The sequence below is a fragment of the Brienomyrus brachyistius genome, chromosome 8 (genome assembly GCF_023856365.1).
Source record: "Brienomyrus brachyistius isolate T26 chromosome 8, BBRACH_0.4, whole genome shotgun sequence".
NCBI classification, from domain to species: domain Eukaryota; kingdom Metazoa; phylum Chordata; class Actinopteri; order Osteoglossiformes; family Mormyridae; genus Brienomyrus; species Brienomyrus brachyistius.
The window spans coordinates 7,459,892-7,486,670 of NC_064540.1; the positions used below are offsets into that span (position 1 = coordinate 7,459,892).

At 44.8% G+C, this 26,779-nt stretch overlaps 2 protein-coding genes across 3 annotated transcripts; both read left to right on the top strand.

Moving 5' to 3' along the window:
- Nucleotides 1-1,491: 1,491 nt before the first annotated feature.
- On the top strand, nucleotides 1,492-9,907 carry LOC125747729 (dynein axonemal heavy chain 12-like). The gene is made up of 9 exons (XM_049023186.1): nucleotides 1,492-1,942; nucleotides 2,014-2,066; nucleotides 2,569-2,700; nucleotides 4,033-4,191; nucleotides 4,714-4,959; nucleotides 5,258-5,429; nucleotides 7,238-7,781; nucleotides 8,305-8,458; nucleotides 9,241-9,907. The coding sequence occupies exons 1-9, from the start codon at nucleotides 1,806-1,808 to the stop codon at nucleotides 9,417-9,419; spliced, it is 1,776 nt and encodes a 591-aa protein (XP_048879143.1). The 5' UTR covers nucleotides 1,492-1,805; the 3' UTR covers nucleotides 9,420-9,907.
- Nucleotides 9,908-12,319: 2,412 nt separating this feature from the next.
- appl1 (adaptor protein, phosphotyrosine interaction, PH domain and leucine zipper containing 1) lies at nucleotides 12,320-24,717 on the top strand. Of its 2 annotated transcripts, none has more exons than XM_049023180.1 (22): nucleotides 12,320-12,513; nucleotides 14,594-14,692; nucleotides 14,870-14,929; nucleotides 15,100-15,171; nucleotides 15,282-15,369; nucleotides 15,474-15,515; nucleotides 15,643-15,701; nucleotides 16,540-16,686; nucleotides 17,234-17,316; nucleotides 17,576-17,734; nucleotides 17,982-18,170; nucleotides 18,555-18,597; nucleotides 19,106-19,162; nucleotides 19,346-19,437; nucleotides 19,677-19,859; nucleotides 20,672-20,724; nucleotides 20,813-20,987; nucleotides 21,437-21,473; nucleotides 21,720-21,866; nucleotides 22,061-22,111; nucleotides 22,414-22,503; nucleotides 22,634-24,717. In XM_049023180.1, exons 1-22 carry the CDS (start codon nucleotides 12,460-12,462, stop codon nucleotides 22,784-22,786), a joined length of 2,133 nt encoding a protein of 710 aa, XP_048879137.1. In that variant the 5' UTR covers nucleotides 12,320-12,459; the 3' UTR covers nucleotides 22,787-24,717. The 2 variants fall into 2 exon arrangements, with proteins under 2 accessions (XP_048879137.1, XP_048879138.1); XM_049023181.1 differs by having other exon boundaries at nucleotides 20,675-20,724.
- Nucleotides 24,718-26,779: the final 2,062 nt, after the last annotated feature.

Consider the following 26,779-nt stretch of genomic DNA (forward strand, 5'->3'; position numbering starts at 1 on the left):
AGATAACAGTTTTATTACCCAAACATTTTTGATGCAGCCTATTTTAGGTTTATAATGGAATATTATAGATTTACTGTGAGACTTTTTGCCTGATGTTGAGAGTCTGAAAGCGTAAATGTGACGCCAGATGCATGACAGCTGGCAACCCTAGGCCTGTATTGGATAATATAGAATTGTTATAGCTTACTTAGCTGTTTACTGTCATGTCCTGCCCTGTCTGACCCTCCAGTTTCCTTGCTGTTGTGGCCCTAACAAGCTACGCCAGCTAATGGTTTGCCTCACCTCTCATTTCAGCCCTCGTGTGAATCACTCCAGCTGCCCCTCATTTGCTCCCTCATTTGCCCCGTATAAGAGTACCTCCCAGGCCTGTGCTCCCCAGTCCTGTCATTGAAGTCATTCCTTCTGTATGCTCCTCTGTTTATCCTTTTTCCACCCATCGTGGTCTGTTTTGCTTTGCCCTGCTTTTATACGCTTTTGAATAAACCCCCTTTCCTTTCCTCAACCCCTGCCTCGGACTCTGTGTGATGGAAACGTGACATTTACAACACCACCACTTCTCTTTGTGTTTATTGCGTTTAAATACACCTTTCGGAGCAGCTACTTTCGGCAAAATAATCAGGTTAAGGCAAAGATCTGCACCACAGAAACACACTTGAACTCATGGTGGACATTTCATGTCTGTTTGGTTGTGAGTGGTATGGAGGGCAGACAGAACCAGCCAGAAGGGTCAGACTTGGGGGTGGGCACTATCCCATGACCAGATATTTATAGTCAGCTGATACTAAAAGTAGCTCTCTATGGAGAAACTGATAGCTCCCCCCCACACACACACCCTCAGGGGCCATGAAGACAAAGTAAAACAAAACTACTGAATTTGTAAGACAAAACCAAACATCAGTGAAATCCCAATAAAACGTGACATTATCAATGGGAACGAACTGGAGTGTTTTCCTATGACATCCGGAACACTGTCCGATACGCTGGGTTTCATTTTAAGCAGTTTGCAGTGAATTCAATTATCCATCCATCCATTTTCCAAACCGCTTACCCTACTGGCTCGCGGGAGGTCCGGAGCCTATCCCGGAAGTAATGGGCACAAGGCAGGGAACAACCCAGGATGGGGGGCCAGCCCATCACAGGGCACACTCACACACCAGTCACTCACACATGCACACCTCCGGGCAATTTAGCAATTCCAATTAGCCTGAGCATGTTCTTGGACTGTGGGGGGAAACCGGAGTACCCGGAGGAAACCCCATGACGACATGCGGAGAACATGCAAACTCCACACACATGTGACCCAGGCGGAGACTCGAACCCGGGCCGCAGAGGTGTGAGGCAACAGTGCTAACCACTGCACTGAATTCAATTATAAATATGTATAAAATATCCGTCATTAGAATATACTGCAATACAACTGCACATGGTTATTAATGTCATGTTGCCGCGTCGATACTGACTATGTGTTATTTGATCCTCTCTGTCTGGCCGCTATTTTAAAAGCCATCATGTGATCAGCCTGGAGTAATTGCCTGCTTACCGCATTCTGCAGTGGCACCCATCCCTATAGTTTAATGCATTTATTTTGCGTGAGCTGCATTACATGAGGTGGAGGACAGCAGCTAGGATGCTTACTTATAAGGAACGTGTGGAGAAGCCGTGTCGTCACGCCGATTGGGATTGAATAAAGGATCCGACTGTTGTGGTTTCTTCCCGGTCCGAAACGGGGGAGCGGGGGGTCGCTGCTGAGGCAGACCATTCGAACTTGGTAATCACTTTGCTTGGGAGCTGGGAAGAAGCTGGACATGGATTTCGCCCTGTCAGAAAATGAGGAAGAGGAGGACGAGGAGGACGTGGACCTTCAGTACATGATCGAACAGAGTCTGCTGGAGTGCGGACAACCTGGCGATTTTGAGGAATGCGCACCTGTGGAGGAGCGCAGGTATGCCCAATAACACAGCATTCCCCCACTGGGACAGCTGTGCTGGTAAGCAGTACTATCTCATTACACAGGGTCCCCGAAACCAGCCCAGAAAACAAGAAGGTTTTTGCAGCAATCAAATCAGGTGAGTGGCTCTACAGTTTTTTTTTTGCTGCCTGAAGATATTAATTAAAAATACCCAGCTCACTGTTCTGTGTAATATAGGGCATGGTAGTTATGAAAGTGAACAGCTGGGATCCAGAAGAAAGGCCGGATGTAGCAGTTTCAGAGATGCTACCAGCTATTTTACTAAAGCACATTGATACAGATGGATATTTATATTTTAGTCAGCAGATGTTCTATCCAAAATAGCTTGCAATTGATAAAGCAAACTGAGCCAGTTAATTGGGGTGAAGCTACTCTTCCAACCCGGGGACTGGAACCAATAACCTTCTGGTCATGGTCACAGAGTCCTAACACACCAAGCTGAACACTACCCCAGAATATTTCACTGAGGCCATCTAGGTTCAGCACTGATGTTCTGGTCACACGGTCACTGCCCTTTGCACCGTGCTACAATTTGTTTCAGTCTCTATCTATCTACCCCCTTTACTTTTGTGTTTTTTCCCGGGTTCCCTGTCACCAAGGTGATGAGACGGTCCTGCAGAAGCTTTCCTCCTGCCGGCACGTTTTCTCGGAGGCAGACGGTGATGGATGGATCCCTTTGCATGCAGCTGCTATGCAGAGCAACAAAACCATTCTGGAGATCACTTTTGCAGGTCTGTACTCACCCAGTGGCCATGCAGGGAGCGTTCTACACACCTGTGGGCCTGGCTGTTGCTGCGAGGTGACATGGATAGCTGATTCAATACACTTTATCCATGATCAGTAGGTCACTAGTTCAAATCTCCGGGGATGGCAGAGTCATTTCAGAGGTGGGTCCTCTCCCCCCCAATTGCTTCAGAGAGCAGACGAGTCTGTTTTCTCAAAATAAGTATATGTATGTTGCTTTGGATAAATGCATCTGCAAAATTTAATTAAATGCAAATTTCATCCATTTGTATAGGAATTTATTATTCCTCATTGATTCCCATGGGGAAATTCTCTTTTTGCCTACCCCATCTTGATCTCCATGAGAGCAAGCTTGGCAGCTAAGGACAATCACCCATAGCAGCACCCAAGAAGTTGGGGGTTACAAGCCTTGCTCAAGGACCCACAGGCGGGCCAAGGCCAGGCTTGAACCGACGACCTTCTGATCATGGCCACAGAGACTTAGCCTATAGCCCTTAAGAATTTGGCTTGTGGGTACACCAGCTGCCACTTCTGAACTTGGCTGTTACTTGTGCCTGGGGGCCTGCATCATGAAGCCGGATTTCTTGCTTTGCTGCCTAACTAGTCAGATTTAAGGTACCCCAGTTTAAATGGACTTCATTCAGTTACATTTACACTAATGTAACTACAGCCTACCTTAAATCTGACAAGTCATTCAGCTTCATGATACAGCTGGTCTCACATGCTGTTTATAAGGGGTAGGCAATCTTATCCAGAAAGGTCCAATGTATGTGCAGGTTTTCACTGCAATGCCCTAATTAAATTACTGCTTAGAGGACTGATTGGCTGGAGGGTCCTCACACCTGAACTAAAGGAGGAGGAGGTAAGGAGCACACACTCATGCGGCACATCGCCACACAACACACCACCTCAGAGATGAGTGCAATCATGTGGCAAATGATACCTCAGTACCACACTAGTTTGAATAGAATGGAACAGTGTGAAGGTTCCAAATTTTCCATGAAAGTTGAACATCCTGCTTGCAGGGCTAGATGTAGGTTAACATCATGTCCAGGACAAACCAAGAGCAGGTTAAGGGCCTTGTTCAAGGGCCCAATGGAGTAGGATCACTCCTGGCATTCACAGGATTGGAACCAACAACCTTCCGATTTCCAGCACAGATCCCTAGCCACAGAGCCACCACTCCACCTGCGCTATCCTAAAGATTATCCCAAGATCCTGCATACAGACCACCTCCTTGAGGATAAGATTGTCTACTGTTATATATCATGGTGACATCTTGTGATTCAGCCTGACATGCAGTGACATTGCTTCGCCAGCCTCTCCTCAGGGGTCGGGGCATTCCCGTACAATCCAGGGGAAGACACCCCTCTTCTTGGCCGTGGAGAAAGGCCTACGGGCCAATGCCACGTTCCTGCTGCAGAATGGCTCGAACCCAGACTCACGGGACGAGGAAGAGGACTCGCCTCTAGTCGCAGGTCAAATACAGAACATAAGAAATCTATAAATGAGAGGAGGCCATTCGGCCCATCAAGCTCGTTTGGAGAGAACTTAACTAATAGTTCAGAGATGTTAAAATCTTATCTAGCTCTGATTTAAAGGAACCCAGGGTTTTAGCTTGTGCTACACTAGCAGGAAGACTATTCCATACTCCAACTACATGCTGTGTAAAGAAGTGCTTCCTCAAATTTTAAAATGTTCTCCCGCTAACTTCCATTTATGGCCACGAGTTCTAGTATTTAAACTAATATTGAAATAGCCATTTGGCTGAACAGCATCCAGACCTGTTAGAATCTTATACACCTGGATCATGTCCCCCCTTAGTCTCCTTTGCTCGAGGCTAAACAGATTCAGCTCAGCTAACTTCTCCTCATAAGACATTCCTCTAAGTCCAGGAATCATTCTTGTAGCTCCATGTTGCACCCTTTCAAGACTTTTGCATTTGGACAGTTACAGATGCTACAGATGTTCACGCTGATGTTGGTCTTTCTGCACCGCAGCTATTAAGAACAATCAGTACGACATGGCTTCGCTCCTGATCCGCTTCAATGCCAATGTGAACCAGGAGGGGGCGCACCGCAGGAAGCCGCTCCATGAGGCTGCCCGCCTTGGAGCCACCAACTTTGTGGATCTGCTGCTGCAGTCCGGTGCTGACCCTGACCCACGCAGCGAATATGGACTCACGCCGCTCGCTTTGGCAGCCCAGTATGGACACTATGAGATTGTTCAGACCCTTGTTCAGAAAGGTACTAGTGGATTTTTCCCCTGATGTCCTGCCTTTGATTTAATTGTCCCAGTTTAGTTAGGTCAATTAATTCAGTCATATTGATGCATCAACTAATATTTCCAGAACGACTTATCCAATGGTGGCTCAGTAAGCCTGGAGTCTATCACAGGAAGCACAGGGCAGATGCGTAATATAATTAAACAATAATATGGGTTGGAGACAGCAGGCAAGTGCAGCGATTTGGGAATTATGATTCCAATGTGGAACGTTTGTGTATCTGGAACATTCTGCACTCACTAAACTGCAGCCTCTCCCAGGTGCCGATGTGGACTCCCAGGCCATGGACTCAGCCACCATCCTGTTTGAAGCCGCCGCCTCTGGGAATCCCGACATCATCTCCCTGCTGCTCGAGTACGGCGCCGATGCTAATGTCCCCAAACACACAGGTCACCTGCCGATCCACCGAGTGGCGCACCGTGGGCACCTCCTGTGAGTGGCACTGCTTCCACGCAAAACTGGCATTCCATTCTGGATGGTTTTTTTTCTCTGGCTCCTTCATCCATTTATAAAGTTTGATACTGTTGACAAAGCAGATGAAGTTGAATGAAGTAACGTTACCTGCTTTGCTAGTGTGTGGTTCAGTGAGGTAAGGCCACTGCTTCTGATGGGAAGGTATAAATCCCGTGCTGCAGGGGCACTGGATCAGTGGCTGACGCTGACCTCTGACCCCCAAAGCTTACCTTTAATATATATACTGTAAATACACACATGCGCACGTGCGCACACACTATACAGACATTAGTATTTCGTATTGGGACACACCTCTTAATCATTGAATTCAGAAGTTTCATTTAGACAGACCCATTGCCACAGGCGTATAAAATCAAACACCTATTCATTTAGTCCGGCTTACAAACATTTGTAAAAAAATGAGCTATGAGGTCAAGAGGAGACCACCTTTGCAATAAGTCAGTTTGTGAAATTTCCTCCCTGATAGATATTCCAAAGTCAACTGTAAATGGTATTGTTGCAAATTGGACATGTTTAGGAACAAGAGATACTCAACTAGACCATGACCAGTAACAGAGCAGGGTCACCGTGTGCTGGGGCACGTACTGCGTAAAACTCACCATTGCAGAATTCCAAACTCCCTCTGTCAATAACCCCAGCACAAAATCTGTGCACTGGGAGCTTCATGGATGGGGTATCCATGGTCAAGCAGCTGCATACAAGTCTCACATCACCAAGTGCGATGCCAAGTGCTAGATAGGATGGTGTAAAGCACACCACCACTGGACTCAGGAGCAGTGGAAACATGTTCTGTGGAGTGATGAATCATGCTTTGCGGTCTGACCAGTCTGATGAGTCTGTGTTTGGCGGATGCCAGGAGAACGTTACCTGCCTGACTACATTGTGCCAACTGTAAAGTTTGGTGGAGGAGGGATAATTGTATGGGTTTTTTTTTCAGGGGTTGGGCTAGGCCCCTTAGTTTCAGTGAAGGGAATTCTTATTGCGTCAGCATGCCAAGACATTTCGGACAATTCTATTATTTCAATTTTGCGGGACCAGTTTGGGGAAGACCCGCTTCTGATCCAACAGGACTGTGCCCCAGAGCACAAGGCAAGGCCCTTAAAGACATGGTTAGGTTAGATTAGTGTGGAAGAATTTGACTGGCCCATACAGAGCCCTGACCTGAATCCCATCAAACACGTTTGGGATGAACTATAATGGATATTGCAAGCCAGGCCTTCACATCCAACATCAGTGCCTGACCTCACAAATGCTCTTCTGGGTGAATGAGCAAAAATTCCCACAGACACTCAAATCTTGTGTAAGCCTTCCCAGAAGAGTGGGGGCTGTTATAACTGCAAAGAGGAGGACCAGCTCTGTATTGATGCCTGTGTATTCAGAATGGGATGTCATAAATGTTCCTGTAGATTTAATGGCCGGGCAACAATTTTGTCTATATTGTGTGTGTGTGTGTGTGTGTGTGTGTGTGCGTGTGTTTGTGTGTTAAAAAAGGAGAGCAAGATTGGATGTGGATAAACTCATTCCAGTGTACAAATGGCAAATAAAACTTCATTCCATATGAAGTCCATTTTTAGCTGATTCTACTACTTAGTATTACCATTCACTAGTTGACCTACAGTACGATATTTGCTGAAGGGCTTCTGATCTGAACTAGCCCCCTTGGGTCACATGTCTTTAAATCCTCCAATCTCTGTTCACTAGCCTCTGGCTAGGCTTCCCTTGCCTTGGCCTATAGACCATCACTCTCTCTCTCCCAAATACACCAGGGCCCTGGACCGTCTGATCCCTGTTACCTCACGAGAGGCGGTGAAGGAAAGCGGGATGAGTCCGCTGCACTCGGCGGCGGCTGGCGGGCACCCGCAGTGCCTGGAGATGCTGCTCAAAGCGGGCTATGATGTCAACTTCATGCTGCACCCACGTGTGCGGCGTAACTATGACGATGAGCGGCGCTCAGCCCTCTTCTTTGCTGTCTCCAACGACGACCTGCGCTCCACACGGCTGCTCCTGGAGGCTGGTGCCATGCCCAACCAGGACCCTGTCAAGTGCCTGCAGGTGGCGTTGCGGCTTGGCAACTACGAGCTCATCAACCTCCTGCTGCGTTATGGCGCCAACGTCAATTACTACTCACGCATCAACGCCATGCACTTTCCCTCCGCCCTGCAATACGCCCTCAAGGACGAGGTCATGCTCCGCATGCTGCTCAACTATGGCTACGATGCCCAGCGCTGCTTCGACTGCCCCTATGGCCAGGGCTCTCACGTGCCCCATGATTACGAGGGTTGGACCCCCTCGGTCATTAAGGACACTATGGTAGGGCAGAAGTCCCCATATGTTCATTTTCCTGGGCAACTCAGCCTTGCTCATTAAGAAGCCTTAAGAACTCTTGCTGGCTACAGGCCATAATTCAGAATCTGGTGTAGATGGTAAGATCGATCTTTGATATGTAAATGCATTTGCTGGGTTAAAATGTCCCCAGTGACACACTGATCAAAGTGATGTGCGTATGGCAGAGGGCATTTGAGTTTATTAGTTGTCTTTGGGGAGGTGGTCCTTCTGGGTGATGGCAGGGTTCCTCTCCCTTTCATCCCTCTACCAAAACACCTACTGTTGACCGGAGGCCTACGATCTGTAGAGCAAGAAAAAGCAGGTAGCGCTAGCTCACACATGAGAGAAGGTATGTAGTTCGTGCTCACCCCTTCTGAGCAGGTCTGGGTACAGTGCAGCGAGGGAACGTGAGATTAGTTGGTCATTCCAAATGAGTTGAAAATGTTGAGAAAAACCTCCTAGAGAGCCCTGACAAAGGGTCTGTGTGTCATCATTGCTTTCTCCACAGTTCTGTGAAGTCATTACAGTCTTCTGGCTGAGGGACATCTCCGGCCTCGTGGTGCGTATCCTCTTGGACTATGTCGACCATGTCCAGTTCTGCTCTAAGCTGAAAGTTGCCCTCATGGAACAGAAGCAATGGCCGGACATATGCAGGATTCAAGGTGAGCTGGAGAGCTGCTGGACATAGATAGACAGACCCTTCTTGTACACAGGCTCCATGTTATTTTTCCACTTAAGTCTGTTGTCTAAGTGCAGCCCAAGATACATATAGGGGACAATGGGGATAATGGAGGCTTGACCTTCACCACGATCACCTTCATCTTAATAAGGATGAAGATGAACCCAGGCTGCAAAAACAGGAATCTTGCATGACAGTACTACACTATCTACACCTCAGGATGCTCAAAGAACTCCAGAAGGTTGTAGACTATCAGACTACTAAACTTGGGAAAAACACTAAAATCCCGCAAAGGGTGTCTGCAGTTATATTTTTCATACAAGGTACTTTATTTATTTGCACAAGTGTGAGATTTTGGCTCAAATAGCACGGTTAGTCAGCATCCGGCACCCCTAGAGGGCATCGTTCAAGTGAAAAAGAATTGTATGATTATTCTGTTGGGCACAAGATACAAACCCATGACCTTCCAAACAAGGTCACACTTCTATAACCTACTGAACTACACCATAATCATACTAGAACAGTATTTTTCACCCCGATCCTTGAGGACCCCCAGACAGTCCACGTCTTTGCTCCCTCCCAGCTCCATATCAGGCAGGGAGGGGTAAATAATGTGGACCGGCTAGGGGCTCACCAAGGACAGGTTTGAGAAACACGGTCTCAGAACACTTGCTACCACAGCAGCATGATGACACATGAAGTCAACAGACAGCATGGAGTGTCTCGAAGCTGCCATGCTGAAGCATAGAGTGTCTCGCCTTGCAGAAAACACACGCTGTCTCAAGCACCTGTGCCGTCTGAAGATCCGGGACTGTCTGGGAAAGCTGCGGCTGAGGGCTCCCATTTTCATGAACTTCCTGCCTTTGCCCAAGAGCCTCAAGGACTATATCCAGTACCGGGAGTATGACCTGTATGGCCTGGGGACTCTGAAGGATCCAAGGTGATGAGGGAGCTTGCCTGATTGCCCAATCTGACTCCCCTGCATGTCCATGGGAAGGTGGGCTACACCCACTACCTTCACTGCTGCCAATATCAAACATAGCTGAAGGTCGCTGAGGACACACCTATCAAGGCTCATCTCTTCAAAGCCTCCCAAACGCTTTATGTTAGCATTGGAAATGAGATTTGCAGTCTTGTAACAGTTAGAGAATATTTTTCACTTTAACGTAGGTGTAGCCATGGGATGTTGCTATTCCTTCAAGGCAAAATCCTAAGCTGCCATTTTTGTTATTACTGATTTGCTTTATTTAGAAAAGACAACTAACATATTCACTTTAACATAATACATTAGGTGCAGGTGATTTCATAAAGAAAAATAGCATTGGAGGCTAAGGATGACAATAAAAGTTTCTTCCAATATTTTAACTCCAAAAGAGCTCTAAAAGCTGAAATCACTCATTTGCAGGATAGTAAGGATCTTATAATTGAATTTATAATTTAAATTTGCAGACAACACCAGGGTGGATGGTGTAGCAGATACTGATCTAGCAGCGGAGAGGCTACAATGGGATCTGTATTTAATTAGCGACTGGGCTGATACCTGGCAGATGAAATATAACATAGATAAATGTAAGATAATCCTTGCAGGAAGCAGAAATATCAAGTACAGATATTTTATGGGTTCCACTGAAATAAAGGTAGCTGATTACGAGAAAGATCTCGGTGTGTATGTTGATGCTTCCAAGTCCCACTCTTGCCAGTGTGGGGAAGCAATAAAAAAGGCCAATAGAATGTTGGGTTACATCTCTAGGTGTGTAGAGTTTAAGTCAAGGGAAGTGATGCTACGATTATATAATTCTTTGGTAAGACCCCACCAATAATATTGTGTGCAGGTTTGGTCACCATACCGTATAAAGGACATTGCTGCCTTGGAAAATGTGCAACTTAGGGCTACGAGAATAATTCCTGGTCTTAGAGGAATGTCTTATGATGAGAGGTTAGCTGAGCTGCATCTGTTTAGCCTCGAGCAAAGGAGACTAAGGGGGCACATGATCCGCATATATAAGATTCTAACAGGTCAGGATGCTGTTCAGCCAAATGGCTATTTCAATATTAGTTTAAGTACTAGAACTCGTGGCCATAAGTGGAAATTAGCGAGAGAACATTTTAAAACGAATTTGAGGAAGCACTTCTTTACACAGCATGTTGTTGGAGTATGGAATAGTCTTCCTGCTAGTGTAGTGCAAGCTGAAACCCTGGGTTCCTTTAAATCAGAGCTAGATAAGATTTTAACATCTCTGAGCTATTAGGTAAGTTCTCCCCAAACGAGCTTGATGGGCTGAATGGCCTCCTCTCGTTTGTAAATTTCTTATGTAGAAGTTGTGTACTTATTCAAATTAATAAATAATTACAATTCCAGGGAAATCCCGCGTCCTTGTTGTTCTGTTTCATTACCTGTTATCCATGGAAGATAACCACAGACCCTTTTAAGAGTATAAACAAGACAATTCTTTGTAATACTGTGCTTAGTTCTATCAGCAGCATCACATATAAGGTGATATATCTTTGTCTAAATGATGGTATGAACCCATGTAGATAAGATAGAAATGTAACTGGTAGGTACTTGTTTTTTAATTAAAAATGAAAGTAACTATTATATGTCCAACTATTAAAAATATATATATTAAACACATTAGATGTTATTGGAGGAATACTGCTTTGGTACAAAATTCAACTATCGTTGCTAAATAATTTTCAAATGTGAATAATCCAGAGTTCCTAATTATCATCATTAGGTGCCCTCAAGTTGGTGTTGATTCCTGGTGACCATATAGATGGGGTTCCTCCAGAACAGTCCGTCTTCTGTCTTCTCTCTTGATGTTTAGGCACCAAAGTTCAAAACCATTGATCACCTGTTTCTTCTTTATCCAGCTGTCATCCACTTTCACTTCTTTGACTCATTTTTCCAAATCTGACTTCTAATGTCTTTTTTGAAAGTAGTGAATATATTCTGCAGTGGGGGCAGTATGATGGTGCAGTGATTAGCACTGTTGCCTCACACCTCTAGGATCCGGGTTCGAGTCTCCACCTGGGTCACATGTGTGTGGAGTTTGCATGTTCTCCTCGTGTCGTCATGGGGTTTCCTCTGGGTTCTCTAGTTTCCCCCCACAGTCCAAAAACATGCTGAGGCTAATTTACTTGCTAAATTGCCTGTAGGAGTGCATGCGTGAGTGAATGGTGTGTGAGTGTGCCCTGCGATGGGCTGGTTCCCCATCCTGGGTTGTTCCTTGCCTCGTGCCCATAGCTTCCAGGATAGGACCCCCTGCGACCCAGTAGGATAAGCAGTTTCGAAAATGGATGGATGGATATTCTCATTTCTTGGGTGTCTTGTGGCTTTGTTTCCTTTTCAGCTTCACTTCGAGCTTGCACATGAATTGTCACAAAATGGTCCAGGCCACTTGTTTGTTATTTGAGTTGAGGTCTTCCATTGTCTGGCACTGAACATTATTTCATTTCTGTGAAATCCATCTGGTGACGCAATGTATTGGCAATAAAGAAGTTGTCGGATTCAGAAAAAGCTTATTAATCACTTAATTTATGTTCCCAAGTCGATACTAGCTAACTGTATTGATAAAACTACAGCTTCGAATGACTGAAAAAAAAAATCATGTTACCTCATATTATTGTATCCAAATCAACGTAGGCGTCTATTTTATTTAAATAGGAAGCGCCACCACATCCAAACCTCCAATAATCCGGTAGTACGTGACACATGATAGAATGGAGCTCCTTTAAGAGCCAAAATGGATTCGGTTTCCTTTCTTTAAATGGCATATGTTTAGACTAATCGTGTGACAGAAATTGATCACGAACGTCTAATTTTCTCAAATCACAAGCAAGTAGGCGGGACATCCGTATGTAAGGAAGGGCTGGGTTGTGGTGTTGTGGATCCGTGGGAGCTGTTGCATTCTGTAATTCTCGGTCATTGTTATTGTATTGGTTTAATTTTGTGGCTGCGTTTGCTAGCTGGTGATCTTGAAGGACATGCCTGGCATTGACAAATTACCAATAGAGGAGACATTGGAAGACAGTCCTCAGGTATTTTATGGGCGTTTTATTTGTTGCTAAATGGTTAACTGCACACAGCCGCTCTTTGTGCCCTGCACCCAGTAGACTTTAGCTTATTAGCTAACATAACGTGGCACACCTACCCTTTATTTCGTTTGTTTCGACCAGACACTTATCTGCATCTAAATACAGGTTAACTGGTCGATAACTGGCATAAGTGGCCGGGCTAGACCCTTCGTTCCAGTGTTAATCTCGGGCAAGGCACAATCGTATCAGCGCGCCCACAGAATGCTACCTTTCTTGTCAAATCGCATGTGTTTACTTTCTGCAAACCACATAGGTCTTATTCTTCTTTGCTAAAAAAGTGTATATTTACGGCTATTATTATGTAAGAGCTGAACCATAGACGTAGTCAGAAATCACTCCGTGGCGTTATTGTCCAAAATGATGTGTTTAACGGGTTGTCAGCTCGATCCGAGATGCGAAGCAGTCTCCTCGGTCTGTTTCGTGCTTTTCCGTTTGGTTTATGCAATCGTGCACATCCGTATTATTTCTAACTTTCGGCAAGGATATCTCTGAACTGACAATGACGACTGTGTGTACTCTGCGTGGAGATATGAGGTGTGATATTTGTACCGTGTAATAGCCACGTTCATAGTTACACCATTACAGTATCCTGTGTTTTGTAGAAAGGTCACATCAATGATTTGGAGATTTGTAAATATAATGTGCAGTTGGTATCCCTGTCTTTCTTCTGCAGCATCTAACGGAGTTCATTGAACACTTTGCCTTACAGACCAATCTCATCAGTTCCAAATTTGTCCATTATGGCTTTGATTAACTGTGTTTTGGCTTTACTTCAGAATTCCCTTGATCAGAAATGGTAGGCCGTTATTGCTGCTTTTTATATTTAAATAAATGCTTTTTATGTTAGAGATTTAATGCGGTGTCGAACAAATCCAAGAAGAGTGCCTGTTAGGTATGTTCAGTTGTCGGTAGGAAAAATGATTCCTAGATTTTATCAGTTGGATTTTTGATTCACGTTTTAATTAGTTGTTTCAGTTCTTGGGTCCTTGAAATGTAGTAAGCTGTGACATGGGCAGGAGAAGCCGATTTTCTGCTACTTTGTGTGTCCACTTAAAACCTTCCATAGTATTACATTTGTGGGTTCGTTTGGATTAAAGCGTAGTCTGTGTTCCCCCTTCCGAACAATGATAAATAGCAACCTTATGTAAAATAGTTACCTGAAGTTTGTGCATAAGTGCCTCTGTCCTTTTGGGGTTTTTATGTGGGTTACAAGACTAAAGAAACCGTATCAGACCACGGGACACTCCATACGTTGAGTACAGTGATGTATCCAAAGTAGTCTTTTTTTTTAGTACTAATTAGATGCCAGATTCAGGCTGACCAATGTCAACAACATTCAAATGCAGAAGCCAGTGTAGTATTAAAGTAGGTATATGTCTCTTTTCATGGTCCTAATGCAACTCTCCCATTAACTTTGCAGTCCAGCTGGATGTCAGCCAATGCACAAGACAGGCAGATATGCAGACAAAACCTTTTTGTAAACTTCCGCTAAGAATTCTCCGATGACTGCAGCGTTGCAGATTAGTAATTAAACTACTTGTGTTTTTTTTCCAATTTAAATTTGAGGTCTAGGGTTTTTTTTTTTCGTGAACCTTTTTACATATTTGGCATCTACGGCTGTAGATGCGGGAGATTCTGTTAGATCACTTTAGCTTATGAACCGCGACCACCACAGTGACAGTTCTATTTGAGGAACGGTCCACATCACTTCTGTGCAAAGTTAAATTTAGGCCATTGCTAAAGAGCTGAGCACTTTGACAAGCTAGCTCTAATCTGGAGGAAGTGTGTGAGATGGGGAATAAGGAGGTGGAGACATTTTGATCTCCACCATGGTGATGCATAGTCTACAAAGTGCAACTTCCAAGTTTACTTTGGTATTTGCTGGCTGGTGGAGGAGCTTAGGGTACAACAGAAGATCAATGATTGGGATGTAAACCTGTGGTCCTGCGAACCATGCTGCTGCATGCATATCTCCCTGAATTTTTTTTTCCTTTCATGCATGTCTCGATCCTCTCCTCTCCAGACACGCTCATTGCTGGGTGTCTTTGAGGAGGATGCGGCGGCCATCTCCAGCTACACACACCAGCTCTTCCAGGCCATGCAGAGGATCTATGATGCACAGGTGAGTGAGAAGCCCCTTTTGGTTTCTGAAAGAGTACACAGCTTAAAGTCCAGGAAGTGAAACTGATAACTGACTTTTTTATTTAAAGGTTGGATGCTGTTTATATCTGTATTGAGAAGACCTTTTTGATCCATGATCAGAATGTCCTCAATAATGGTGTCATTCTCTACTCTTCAGAATGAGCTCAGTGCAGCCACCCACCTAACATCCAAACTGCTGAAGGACTACGAGAAACAGGTAATAATTATGGTATTTGACAGTGTGACTCAGTGTTAATTGTCTTTTTAAATTGCTTTGAATTACTGTATTGTCATCAACGCTTGTTTTCTATGTCCGCTGCCATTTACCTAGATTAAGTTTCTATCTGTGTAATTTAAGTGTCTTGAGTGTGTGTCCTGTTTTTGTAGCGCTTTCCCCTGGGAGGCGATGATGAGGTCATGAGCTCGACGCTGCAACAGTTTGCGAAAGTCATCGATGAGGTGCGTGTGGCCTGCCCATTGTGGCATCCCCCTCACCTCCCCTTCTGCTCAATATCGGAAACCCTGCTACCGTGAGCTAAACCAGTCTGCTGTCTCTCCATGATCCGCAGCTCAGCTCCTGCCACGCGGTCCTGTCGACGCAACTGGCCGATGCCATGATGTTCCCCGTTACCCAGTTTAAGGAGAGGGACTTGAAGGGTAAGAAGGAGGGCTCCTTTACCCCCCCCCCCCCCCCAGGCGCACACCTCTGACTGCACAGTACCACCGAATTTAGCCTGAGATCTTCCTCTTACCCCCCACAGAGATTCTCACTCTTAAGGAAGTCTTCCAGATCGCAAGCGATGGTGAGATTCTTTTGGCTTTCCCGTAAGAAACTGCAATCGCAAAGCTCATGGCTCCCGCTAGCTACAGACACATTTTTACCTTTTCCTCTGTGGCTGTGTTACTAAGGTGCCTTGTTTCCACGTTTAGACCATGATGTGGCCATTAACAGATACAACAAGCTTTCTAAAAGAAAGGACAATGAGAAGGTATGTTTATTTCACTTTTTTTAAAAACCCCTCATGACTCATTTTTATCTTTTTCTTCAGAGCGATTGTCATACATTGTTGTTCACATATCAGTACAAGTTCCTATAATATTTCCACGGAAGAGCCCTGCTTAACGGCACAGAAAGTGTTCCTTGGTGTGCATTGTTGACGTTTTGGTTGTAGACCTCTGTGTGTTGGAGCTTTGACCACCTTCGCCCTGATTACTGAGCCATGTGATTCACGTTAATGACTGTTATTGAGGCTGAGGATAAGCTATAGCATAATAGTGCAGCTTTTCAAGCAGCGTCCGTCTGCCCTTAGCCTTAGGCTTTACAAGCAGGAAAAGCCTAGGATCTTGGATCAGTCCTTAAGTGGGTATTTTAGCAGCATTGCGGCTTCTCGAGGTGTGTCTTGCTTTCCTTATGTTCCATTTGCTTTGTATGCATCAGCTTTTGTTTAATGGGTTCAGGGCTTCTCTTTAGCTTTGTTTTTTTAAATGTCTGCTCATATGTGTGTGTGTGTGTGTGTGTGTGTGTGTGTGTGTGTGCCCACCCGTGTGTAACCCGGTCATGCTCAGCCTGTTTCTGTGAAGCAAGGTTAGGGTTTGTTTGTGTGTGAGTGGTTTTGTACTTATTACGTTGTAGGGACTAGATTTCCCTACAATGTGATAAAAACCTGTAACTTTTGACATTGTGGGGACATCTTTTTGATTGTTATGTTTGCTTACTTTTGTTTGGTTAAATGAATGGAGAGTCTCCATAAAGATATGAATACATGGACTCTGTGTGCGTGTGCGTGTTTCTGCCGGGCAGTGCTCAGCGTGTCCTTGTGCTCGCAGCTGCGCAGTGAGGTCACAGAGGACGTGTACACATCCCGGAAGAAGCAGCACCAGACCATGATGCACTATTTCACAGCCCTGAACACCCTGCAGTACAAGAAGAAGATTGCTCTGCTGGAGCCTCTGCTGGGATACATGCAGGCGCAGGTGCGAGAGCCCCCCACACGCTCGGCTCAGGGCTGCCTCGTTAGCCTCGCATTGGGCAGACCTAGTCGAGATGGAACACTGTGCTCACGATACATTGATTTGGTAAATTCCATTCGAGGAGGAAGCCCAAAAAATGTGCCAAAGGGTTCCCCACCACAGCGAGGTTGGGGGAAGGGCATGTGCACATAGCCTACATGACCACGAAGGAAAAAATATCCATGATAGTATTCAAGATAGCGTTCAGTAACACTTGCATCTCTATTCTGTATTATGCGTATAACATGCTGCATTATGATTTGAAATCCATGTCTGTACTTCTAAAGCAATTATCCTTCCTGTTCATATCGAAACAATCACGCTGTTACTGGCTCTCCTCCCCAAGAGTGACACACACTCCGCTTTGCTGAGGCTTGCTGGCGAGCTTGTAGGAAATCACTTTCCATTGTTTGCGGGGCGTGGCTGAGACTTTGGCTGTTTTCCTGCTCTCGTGGACCCGCAGAGCACAGCAAAAATGGCATTCCGCCCCCCCCCCCTCCATCCCCCACAGATTAGCTTCTTCAAGCTGGGCTCAGAGAACCTGACCCAGCAGTGGGAGGACTTCCTGACCGACATCAGCACTAGCGTGCAGAAGTAAGAGCACCCTTGTGTGTGTGTCATGCTTGTCATACTTTTTTCTGACCTTCGTGTTTAATTGTACAGAAGGAGAAATTCTGTGTAGTAATTGTTAATTGAGAAGAAACATCTAGGAAGTTATCATAGATACATTATTCTTTTGGTTTACTGTCTTGGACCTTTAGCTACATGCATCTTCAATCTACGTTATTGCTGAGTGTTTACATCCTGTAGTGACAAAAGGACACTTTAACCATCAGGCCTTGCGTTTTCTCAGTGTCCGCAGAGAGATGGACAGTGAAGTCAACGTCATGCAGCAGACCATCCAGGACCTGGAGCAAGTCAGCGACATCTTCTACCTGCCCGACCCCGACCCCAGCAAGATCCCCATCAACCGGAACCTGACGCGCAAAGCTGGCTACCTCAACACCCGCAAGTATGTTTGCTTCTGTCAGTCGTGCTTTTGACCGGGAGTACTAACTGGGAAGGCTGGTTTATGGTGTGTTCTTAGCCAGTTGCTAATGGTTGTTCACTCATAGAACGCTTACAACTAGTGGTATCGGGGCACTCGATCTGACTGATCTTTTGGCCTTACGAGGGCACGGGGCCGCCTGCTGCCTCGGGTTTTTGGCCCGGCTGAATCCCACACGTACGTGTGCTGTCACATGACCCGCCCCCTCCAGCAAGACGGGCCTGGTGTCGTCTTCCTGGGACCGGCAGTACTTCTTCACCCAAGGGGGGAACATGATGAGTCAGTCTCGGGGAGACGTCGCCGGTGGCCTCGTCATGGACATCGACAACTGCTCCGTGATGGCGGTGGACTGCGAGGACCGGCGCTTCTGCTTCCAGATCACATCTTTCGACGGCAAGAAGTTAGTGAGGCATTTCACCCCTCGGCTATGTCTGGCTGGTCTCTCACTTGAATCACTGCCATCACCCTTTTGTCTCCCTGTTGTTACGGAGTCTGGTTTTCTGATAAATTGCCATAGAGTTATTATAATGATTAGGAGTTCTGGGCCGTAGCTGAACTGAGGCAGCCGGTAATGGGGGGAAAAAAACACCGTAGCTGGTCACAGAATACAGGTTGACATCAGTTCAGCTCAGAGACGCCTTGTCGGGTTTTGGTTGGGATCTTGTTCCATTTTCGGATAAGAGAACAGTAGTGATGCTACTTGGACAGATTCCCCCTGGAGAGATCCTTGGTTTTTCCACGGGGCAAATCTGAGGCCTGTGTGACACCTGTAATACCTTTTCAGGGTGGCGATCCTCCAGGCAGACAGCAGGAAGGATTGTGAGGAGGTAATACAGTGTGTCTCTTTGTTTGCTCTTTATTCTTGACTCCCACAGCTGGGCAGGATGGCACCATACACTGGAGTTTACTGAACTACCCCTGAGCTGCACGAGCATTTCCACTTAATGGGGAAGAGGGGGGGGCGGAGGCATTCATATAATAAACAAAATTTTTGTTAAATTAACTAAAGTGTCATCAGAGTTCAGTGTTTTTCATTACTGGGTAAAATATATTGCTGATCCTGTGGCTGTAGATTTCTGCCAGTTTTTAGAACTTTTGACACCCAAAGTTTGTTTTGCTGCACTAAGAATGAACCACAGAATGTGGGAATCGTGCAGTTCCGTTCTTATCACATTATTTAAAGAGTTTTCTAGAAGAAATTCACCTCTATACATTCACATTGGAATCCTCATTGTTGGAAGGAATGAACTTCCTTTAACTGGGTTAAATAAATTACAAGCAGGAAGTGACATTTCTATGAAATAACTCATACACGTTGTTTTCTTGTTTCCACAGTGGATTGCCACCATTAACAACATCTCAAAGAGGATCTATCTCAGTGAAAACCCTGAGGTCAGTATGAGACCGTCGAGTGTGTCCGTGTTTATAGTAAGAGCACTTCACACCGTTCAAGGATCTGCCATGTGACATTTCCCAGTAATGTGCCGGATGTATTTTGAAAGCTCTGCCCCTTTTTTTACTGGCTGCCTTCCCGTGATTGGATCCTTTGCTGAGGCTCTCTCTCCTCATTGGCAGGAAATTGCCGCCCGCGTGAACCAGTCGGCTCTGGAGGCAGTGACACCGTCGCCCTCCTTCCAGCAAAGGCACGAGAACATGCGGCCAAGCGCGTGAGTGTCCTCAGGGCGCGCGGGTTCACACACACCAAATAACAGCACAGCACCAGATTTAGGCCTCTGCCAGCAAAGCTGAGCAAAGTATTTACCCAAAAATATACTCTGAAAACAAACAAATCATACTTGCATAGTAATAAAAACAAATCTAATATTATTCTTTAAAATGATAATCTATCACTTCCTGTGATGGATGAATGGTACATTTAACGATCTCCTGGGTGTTGCCTCTGCAGACCAGGCCGCCCCAAAGCGACACGCACCAGCAGCCAGGGCTCGGACTCCCCAGCCCTCTCCTCTCTCTCCTCCCTCTCCCTGGACTCCCTAGTGGCTCCCAACACGCCCATCCAGTTCGACATCATCTCGCCTGTCAGCGAGGAATGCAGCGGCCAAGCAAAGAGCTCCGGGCAGCCGGGCAGGTCTGGTCTCTCACCACCGTCCCACAAGCCCCGTGACGCACACAGGTTTATACACGTAGGCGCGGAGGCGCCTGGAGTCATGTGACCACACATGCAACCACACACTTGTAGCAGGCAGGAGATTTGCTGTCATCGGCTCTTATTCAATGTTTTTGAATAAATGGGGTCTTTGGGTATGTGAAAGTTGTGTTGAATACTTGTAAACTGCATAGTTTTAGCATTTTTATTATTTTAACTTATGACACATAATTCAAAGAAAAAAATAAGGATATATGGCGTTATTTTCAAAGTCATGTGTCTTTAACTCGCCTAAAACGAGATCCCACTGTCCAGCTGTCAGAGTTCCCAAATGTCTTGGAAAACCTGGATTTTTTAAATGCATTTTTCAGTCATAGAAAATGGGAAAAAAATGTCAATATGTCCTGGAAAATAAATGGGTTGTCCAGGATTTTTGCATACGTGATAAATTTATAACCTGGTTATATTTTGAAGTTGTAGGGTTTTACACAACTCTGTTTTCCGTAGACTAATGCCAAATCCAGCTTTTGGTAGCATTTGTGAGTGTATCTGGTTGGAATTACCATATTTGCCTGAATATATGGGGAGGCAAGAAAAAAATTATGCATTTTACTTTATGCCAAAATCATAACTACCAAGCAGGTAAACATATTAAACATTTTAGACTTTATTTTACGGACATATACAAGATGCACATCATTGATGAGAAGCCCGGCGGTGTTCTCAATTCCTTCGTGAGATCTGTAATGTAATGTAATCTAATTGGTCTCTGTCTCTCTGCCCTTTCGTGCAAGAAGGACAAACCCATTTGGGGAGTCTGGCGATAAGCAGTCAGAAGACGGTGCCGGTAAGATTGCTTGCTGAATCCTGTGTCCCACCTCCGGACGATGGCCTGTTGCCTGTACTAACAGCCTGCATCCCTCTCTCTCCTGCAGACTCCATCCTGCATCAGCTGTACATTGTGCATTTCCTCGGCTCCATGGAGGTAAGGGCCATGGATAATTCGGACGTCATCTACGAGACGATGAGGCAGATCCTGGCCGCGAGAGCCATTCACAACATCTTCCGCATGACTGAGTCCCACATGCTGGTCACCTGCGACTGTCTCAAGTGAGTCGGTCTTTCCCATGTCTGCCCCCTTTGCATTTTGCCGAGCTAATGCTGTCCCTTAGGCATAGCATGTACTGATATGTGCGGTTTGCTGCTGGTAGCTCCATAGTGGCACATGAGGCTGGTAGATGTACTGGTGTTTTGCCATGAACTAGAGCCCCTACCAGTTAGTCAGCCTCCCTGTTGACAGTTCTTCTACTCAGTGGCAGTTCTTGACCATTTCATTTACATTTGTGTTTCAGCTATTTCCAACACACTAGCCCACATACTTCAATGTAAATACTAATAATAGTAACAATACATTTATTTCAAACCCAAGTAGCATGTGTACTTAGGGGAGCCATTCTCAGCTATCTACTGCTGTACTTGGACACACATTTATTGCTGTAGATGACAGTGAATCGACAAATTTTTAAATGTTCCTCATTCCCTGTCTGCCGCCCCCCCAGGCTCATTGACCCTCAGACCCAGGTCACGCGACTAAGGGTAGGTACACCTTAGGGCTTGGATATACGTGTACGTGACACGTACGCTACACAACCAATGTACTGACTGTGCTTACTCGTGTGGTTGGTGTCTATCAAGAGGATTAAAGGTCATTTAAATAAGCGAATTTTATGACCAAGATTCATAAATACTGGAAATGTATTGAATCGGTCCTTAGGAGCAGACAGCCTGGGGAGTTTCGCTGCTTTAATCCAGCCCTCCTGCCCCTCCCCCACACCCGCTTAGTTCCCCCTGTCTAGTGTGGTGCTCTGCACCTCGCACCAGGAGAACAAGCGACTCTTCGGCTTCGTCCTGCAGACCGGAGCAGGACGCGCTGACGACCAGCCTGCCACTGTCTGCTATATCTTCGAGTCCAACAATGATGGGGAAAAGGTACCCGACCGCTATCCTAAGTGTTTGGAAATATCTCTTTGGAGATGCGGTGGGGTTAGGGTGTTTTATATATACGTGACAGCTGTATGTAACCAGAGTGTGACCCTTTCATTTCCCGGGTCACGCCAATATTAGCCATGTCCACCAGCACTTCAGAGGCAAATCTGAAGTTTCTTTTACCTGTGTCTTTGCAGATCTGTGACAGTATAGGATTGGCAAAACAAATTGCCTACCACTCTGAGATGGTAAAAATTGACACGTTTCCTTTTGCTGTTGCTTGTTGTTGTGAGGCTTATGTACAAACGTATAATCTTCAAATTTGTATTCAGGCATCTCTCAACTTGCTTAAAATGATATATAGTTTATGGAAGCGGGGATTTGGTTATGGCTGCGGGGATTTGGTTATGGCTGCAGGGATTTGGTTATGGCTGCGGGGATATGGTTATGGCTGCGGGGATATGGTTATGGCTGCGGGAATGGCCGTAAAGTGTACATGTGGCCTGGCTCTGGTCAGGTGGATCCTGACATGCCCTGTCATCTGGCTCAGGGTCGCAAGGCCTCCGAGAAGCAGAGGGAACTGGATAAAGCCAAGGAGAAGCAGCAGGAGGAGCTGAACAAACAGAAGCAGATCGAAAAGGTATGCCACTCTGCCTTCGTCCGCGGCGGAGGTGCGGGAGCAGTGGCATGCCTTAGATTTCAGGGTACTCTGCTTGGCGGTAATGCAGTGATACTGAATAGCATGAACTTCTGCCTCTTGAAATGTGCAGGATCTTGAGGAGCAGAGCCGCTTGATAGCGGCCTCCAGTCGGCCCGGGGCCACCGGCAATGCCGACATGCAGTTCCTGGTCCTCAGCAATAGCCAATCGGAGGATGGCGAGGTGGGCGAAGACGGGCAGAAGAAGGCGGAGTCTGAAGCCTGACTGCAGCGAGAGCAGCCGCGATGGGTGGAGCCACCGGGCGTGTCCAGCAAGTTTTCCATGGCGCCGCCTTTTCCGCGGGGGCAGAGATGGGACAAGTTGCCCGGAAACCTGCCGGAATGAATGACTTGTGAGCTCCATTTCGGTGGGGTTTGGTTTTCTCTATGAACCCAATATTTTTATTCCAGTTTCTTTAACCAGAAGATTTATAAAAAGGAAAAAAAAAAACACTTTACAACATTGTTTTATTGTAAATATTAATACAGTACAGAAAAACTACAACATACTAAACTCTGGAGAGGGACTTTATGAGACTTTTTGGGAGTGTAACTGCACAAGTTAATAACAGATTATTCAGGAGGTATGTTTAATGGTGTGTCATGTTGTGCTACCGGATAGCTGCATGTGCTTTTGTCTCTTACCCTCCTCCTCCTCCCCCCCCACCCCCCCCGCCAAAGACCGCAACTTCTTTCAGGACCTACTGCCACTACCGTAATTTCGGCATCTGCCTTGATTGATCTGTGCGCATCTGGGTCCCATGAGGAACTCAGGGCCATTTACATATAAAGCACCAGGTGTCACGGTTTGTGTGGCTCTGTATGTATGTGTGTCTGCATATTTTTCAATGTGTGGGAGGTTCTTGTTTGTTTATTTTATTCTGTCACCATGGTTACTGATTCAAAACACCAGCACTCGGCTAAGTGAGTTCAGCTGGTGCACAAAATGGTGATGAAATAAGACACAGGGTGACTTCCATGCCACATTCTTATTTTTCAACCATCTTCCAACCATTGCTGCTGCTGTTATTATTATTATTTTAATAATAGTAGTAATAATTTCCCTAGGACATCCAGAACACATGATTTCCTTCTGTAGCAGTTCCCACCAAGCAGTGGAGTGAATCTTCAGGTCATTTGCCTATCATGGCTAATTCTAATAATTCTCCTGACATTTAGTTACTAGTGATTTCTTTCGAATCATACTATATGGGAAATTACTAGTTTGGCATCACTCAGCTGTAAAATGGTACATTGCATTTTTTTTTTTGTGTGCGTGACTTCATATACATACTTACCATCAGTTACGTGTGAAAGTTGTGTAAAGACTGACTGTACTGTGACTCCCAACACAAACTAAAGCACAAGTCTATACCCAGCCTCAGGTTTGCGAGCGGCTTCTGTGTTTGCTAAAGCAGAGTGTTACGGAGCTGCTGGGGGACACCTGCCAAATTTGTGAAACTATATCTGTTTGGCTTTGGAGAAGAGAAAAAATATGAAAAAGCCGAACAGCAACACACATGACAGTTCTCGTGATATTGCTTTTTGCCATAGATAGCTAATACTGTTCAGATTGTATAAGAAAGTCTTTCACACATCCCAAAGGATCCTTAATACTTTCTGTCTTGGATCACATTAAGAGTTCCTATGATTCCACCAGATGACATCTTACACAGGATATATTTCTTTTAAATGAACATTAAACCATCTTAATTGTGGTATTTCGTGATAATTTGATTATTAGGTGGACAGGACACAGGACCTCTTTAGGAAAACATGACGATATTTTGTATTTGCGATGCTTTGTGGTGTTTTACATATGGGTTTGTATTGTGTATACTTGTGTATACGCTCACGTACGACAACTAACAGTGGGAACGTTAAGATATCACTCAGATATCAATATTGTTTTTCAGTTTGATAGTATGAAGACTAACGCATATTGGTTTCATCTGTTAAAGTGCTTCTGGACTCCGTTAATTACATTGTAGTACTGAGGAAACTGGGTGATTGCAAAACTTTAATTAAGGTGTTATGCACTTTAGTGTTGAATGACAGGAAGTTTTTTAAAAGATGTATATAACAGTGACTCTTGAGGGAAAGTGAAAACTGTTCAAGATTCCTGAATATCTTGTAAACAATAAATGTACAGCAATACATGTTTTTTTTTCTTCTTGGTCTTAAAGAAGGTTTGGTAACCCTTAAGGCCATGGTTATCATGCTATAGTGCATTACAGATGAGAGCTTCACAGAGCACTCAATGCATGATACACATGACTATAATGTGTTAATGCCATTTGATAAATATGTATAGCCATGTTTATAATGCTTTATGAATGCATTATTATTTGTTTTGAATGTGTTTACAAATTGCTAAAAACATGGCCTTAAGTAAAGTGTTTCCCCACAGGGCTAAATGTGGTCATAAATATAAAGACTGCCATTACATGACTTGGATGCAACATCACAACCCCTAATATTCTTGAGTTATCTCCTCTTTCCATAAACAAAAACCTTCAATTAATCTAACACTGGAAAGAAAAAGTTCTTTTGTTTCACAAGTGTGGTGAGTTCAGGCAGGAATATCTTAATATTTCATTATTATTTCTTTATATGCACATTTTGTTAGATTTTTCTTTTAGCGCGAAATGCAAAGCATATACACTGACCTCAGAATGTATTCAGGGCCTTCCACTTATGAGTATGAGTAAGGAGCCATATCAAATCACTACTGGACAAAGCTTTCAGGGATAGACCAGAAATAGTGTGGAAAATGAGCCATATGAATATATTAACCAAATAACTGGGTTGGCTTATTGCATGTCGATTGATCCATGTTGAAATCTACGATACAGCAGAGTTTGGAAAGAGTGAAGAGGATTGGGTCTTTTTTGCAAAAATTAAAATTTCTACCCAGCTAAATTAAACTTTTATCCAACCATCATTCAATCATTTCTCCAGTACAGGGTTCACTGAAGTTCTCTAAACTAAAGAAGGTTTACATTAGAGCCATGTAGAGAGTCATGTCAACTCTGTTCACTCCAATGGTCTCCAGGATGGACAAAGGTTTTTGGGATGGCCTCTCAATCAGCCAATAATAAAGCGGCGATTCTCAACTCCAGTCCTTGGAATCCACTGTTATTGGCTGATTGAGAGGCCATCCCAAAAACCCGCACCCACACCGGCTCTGCATGGATCAGGCTCCCTACCCCTGCTATAGAGTGTGTGCAGAGCTGATGGTGCCAGAGCAATTTGTGAATGTTGGTAATCCCAAGGTAAAATATTGCTCTGGACTTCCAAGCTATGGCACTTTCAGGTATTTTTGTGTTATACAGTGACATTTCTACCTCAGGGAAGAAGATAGTTGACACCTTTCAGATGTTCCTTCTTACCTTCATGCATCTATGATTAGAACTGTTAATCCAGCACATCAGTCATCTATTCCGTGTGCACCAAGTAACTGCTGCTGCAGCATTTTAGGAGAAGGTAAGTGTTTTGTATTCACGCTTGTCTCCACTGGTGCACTGGCCAGACAGAGACAGCCTGTGGGGACATTTGGCAATCATGTTGCTGTCACTGCGGACAGCTTTCGACATCTCACATCAGGGCCAACGTCTCCATGGATCTGGACAGGCACCAGTTCGCTTACCATGGAAACAGATCAACTAAGGATGCAATCTCAGCTTTCAGTGCTTTGGGTACCACATAATTGGTGAATAAGATTAGCAACCTGTGATTAACCTTCACACTGTGCTAATGGATTTAATATTTCCTCCGTTTAATTGAATTGTGCATAATGGTTCCACAAACCTAGAATGAGTATTTTGAAAAGGAAGTATCCGTTTTCAGCTGATATATTGACTTTGTGTTCTGAGAACATGGCAGTTCAATTAAACCAACCGAATATGGAGAGATCATGCATGTCTTTCATATGAATAATGTAAAAGCAATATAAATTTTTATTAAGGAACTAACAATAAACTTGCATTTCCTAATAAAGCCATATGTTATCATGTATGGTAAATGTAAAGTCCATATAAAAATATATTTTTCCTGTAGGCATTTCCCTTGGGTACTTCATGTCAAGTGCAGATGCATCTGTATATTAGGAGCCGATGACTCCAGGCCCCGCTAGATGTCGCTACTGAGCACTTAACGACATCATCAGTAATTCAGTCCAAGAACACACACACTGTAAAAAAAAATAAAAGACATGTAA